Source organism: Olea europaea, chromosome 11 (genome assembly GCF_002742605.1).
Source record: "Olea europaea var. sylvestris chromosome 11, O_europaea_v1, whole genome shotgun sequence".
In the NCBI taxonomy this organism is placed as follows: Eukaryota; Viridiplantae; Streptophyta; class Magnoliopsida; order Lamiales; family Oleaceae; genus Olea; species Olea europaea.
This window is the reverse complement of record NC_036247.1, coordinates 2,782,470-2,785,132: the sequence shown is the minus strand read 5'-3', so window position 1 is coordinate 2,785,132 and position 2,663 is coordinate 2,782,470. Positions and strand designations below refer to the sequence as shown.

At 46.2% G+C, this 2,663-nt stretch overlaps 1 protein-coding gene across 1 annotated transcript; it reads left to right on the top strand.

Annotated features, from left to right (window-relative positions):
- Window positions 1–288: 288 nt before the first annotated feature.
- On the top strand, window positions 289–2,286 carry LOC111404323. Its single transcript, XM_023033146.1, has 3 exons — window positions 289–378; window positions 471–509; window positions 589–2,286. Exons 1-3 carry the CDS (start codon window positions 289–291, stop codon window positions 2,284–2,286), a joined length of 1,827 nt encoding a protein of 608 aa, XP_022888914.1.
- The last annotated feature ends 377 nt before the right edge of the window (window positions 2,287–2,663 follow it).

Below are 2,663 nucleotides of genomic sequence, written 5' to 3'. Positions count from 1 at the left end.
CAGCTTGGAGATTCTGATGATGAGAATCCGTTTGCACCGCTTGAACAACCATTGGATCTGCCAGTTCACCGGAGAAGGGGTGGTTAGGAGGACAACCGACGTTGGGAATCAGGATTTAAGGTGGATATTCCAGAATTTCATGGTGGGTTGAGTCCAGAGGAATTCTTGTATTGGGTGACTGCAGTGGAGGAGGTATTGGAGTTTAAAGAGGTTCCTGCCGATAAATGTGTGCCTCTCGTTGCAACGAGGCTTTGAGGGTGAGCAGCGACGTGGTGGCAGCAGACTAAGATGATAAGATTCAGGCTGGGGAAACCTAAGCTTGCATCGTGGGACAAATTGAAGAAACATATGAAGAAACAATTTCTGCCTTATAATTATGTACGGACCATGTACCAACAACTGTAGAATCTGCGTCAAGGTGGGAAAATGGTTAGTGACTATACCACGGATTTTTATATGTTGATTACGAGAAACGAGATGATGGAGATGGAGGAGCAGTTGGTGTCACGGTACGTGGGTGGTCTTCGTCCCCAAATACAGGATACTCTGAATATGTTTGATCCTGTGACAGTTTTTTAAGCACATCAGAGGGCAATACAAATAGAGAAGCAACAGTCCATGAAAACTACTAGTCCTTTCATTGCAAGGAGTTCTTCTAGTAACCCACAACAGCAGGTGGCACGTCCTGGTAATCCTGCTCAATCTGGTCCTCCTAGAACAAATCCTACCCAACAATCAACACGTCCTGGGGTTGGTATTCGTTGTTTTGGATGCGGAGTTACAGGCCACAGGCAGTCTGAGTGTCCAAAGAATCCGCGCAGGGAACTCTTTGTTGATGAGGGAAATGGCGATTATGAAGGTCCGCCTGTATTTGACGGTGAGGGCGAAGAAGAAGCAACAAAAGAGGAAGAGTTTGTGGTTGGTGATGTGGGTCAGGCACTGGTGGTGAGGAGGAGTTTCCTGACTCCTTTGGAGAATAATACTGATTGGTTGCGTAATAATATCTTTCAATCAACATATACCGTTGGAGGGAAGGTGTGCAAATTTGTTATTGATACTGGTAGTTGCGAGAATGTGGTGGCTGAGGAGGTCGTTAAGAAGCTGGGTTTGCAGACTGAGAAACATCCCAAACCTTATAAATTAGCCTGGCTGAAAAGAGGCAATGGCGTAGAAGTGTCTCAATGTGCTAGAATCAGCTTCTCCATCGGACCTACCTACAAGGATCAAGTCTTATGTGATGTAGTAGAGATGGATGCATGTCATTTACTATTAGGGAGGCCGTGGCAGTTTGACAGGCACTCACTGCATGATGGATATACCAACACGTACAGCTTTCTGTTTGGGGGAAAGAAAATTGTGTTACTACCGGATAAGGGTTCAGTACAGACAGTTGGGAACAATGCCAATTTACTGACCAGAAAGAAGTTCGAGACAGAGATGGAGGAGTCTGGGGTAGTGTATGTGCTGATTGGAAAGTCGGTTGACAGTGAGCATGAAGTCCCTCTCGCAGTTCAGCCAGTGCTAAAGGAGTTTCATGAAGTTTTCCCAGAAGAGCTTCCTGATGGACTACCACCACTGTGGGATATTCAGCATCAGATTGACTTGGTTCCTGGAGCTGCCCTACCTAATCGGGCGCATTACAGAATGAGCCCCACTGAGCATGAAGAGTTGCGCAGGCAAGTTGAGGAGCTTCTGGCAAAAGGACACATCAGGGAGAATCTTAGTCCTTGTGCTGTTCCCGCTCTTCTCACACCGAAGAAGGATGGCATGTGGCACATGTGCGTGGATAGTAGGGCAATCAATAAGATTATGGTGCGTTACCGCTTTCCTATTCCCCGCCTAGATGACTTGTTGGATCAGCTTACCGGTGCTTGTGTGTTTAGCAAGCTTGATTTGAAGAGTGGGTACCATCAGATTCGGATCAGACGTGGGGATGAGTGGAAGACCGCATTTAAGACGAGGGAAGGATTGTACGAGTGGTTAGTCATGCCCTTCGGCCTCTCAAATGCGCCCAGTACATTTATGCGGGTTATGAATCAGGCTCTTCGCCCATTCATCGGTAAATTTGTTGTGGTCTACTTTGATGATATTTTAATTTATAGTGCTAACGATGATGAACATGTTCGACACCTTCGGGAAGTTCTTTCAGTTCTTCGGTGGGATAAATTCTATGTTGCAGTGAAGAAGTGTTCCTTTCTCACTGATAATGTGGTGTTCCTGGGTTATGTGGTGTCGAAGGTGGGGTTAGCAGTTGATACATCTAAGGTAGAGGCGATAAGTCAGTGACCACAGCCTAAGACTGTCACTGAGGTGCGGAGTTTTCATGGCCTTGCTTCCTTCTATCGTAGGTTCATACCGCATTTCAGTAGCATCATGGCACCAATTACAGATTGCATGAAGGATGGTAGGTTTCAGTGGACTCACGAGGCAGAGTCTTCTTACCAATTGATTAAGCAGAAGTTGACTACTGCTCCAGTTTTGGTGTTACCTGACTTTACCCAACCATTTGAGCTGCATTATGATGCTTCGAAAGTGGGTATTGGTGGTGTGCTGAGTCAGAACAACCGCCCTGTTGCATATTTCAGTGAGAAGCTTTCTGGCTCAAAGTCTCGATAGAGTACTTATGATGTGGAGTTCTATGCAATAGTCCAGGCCGTTCGACA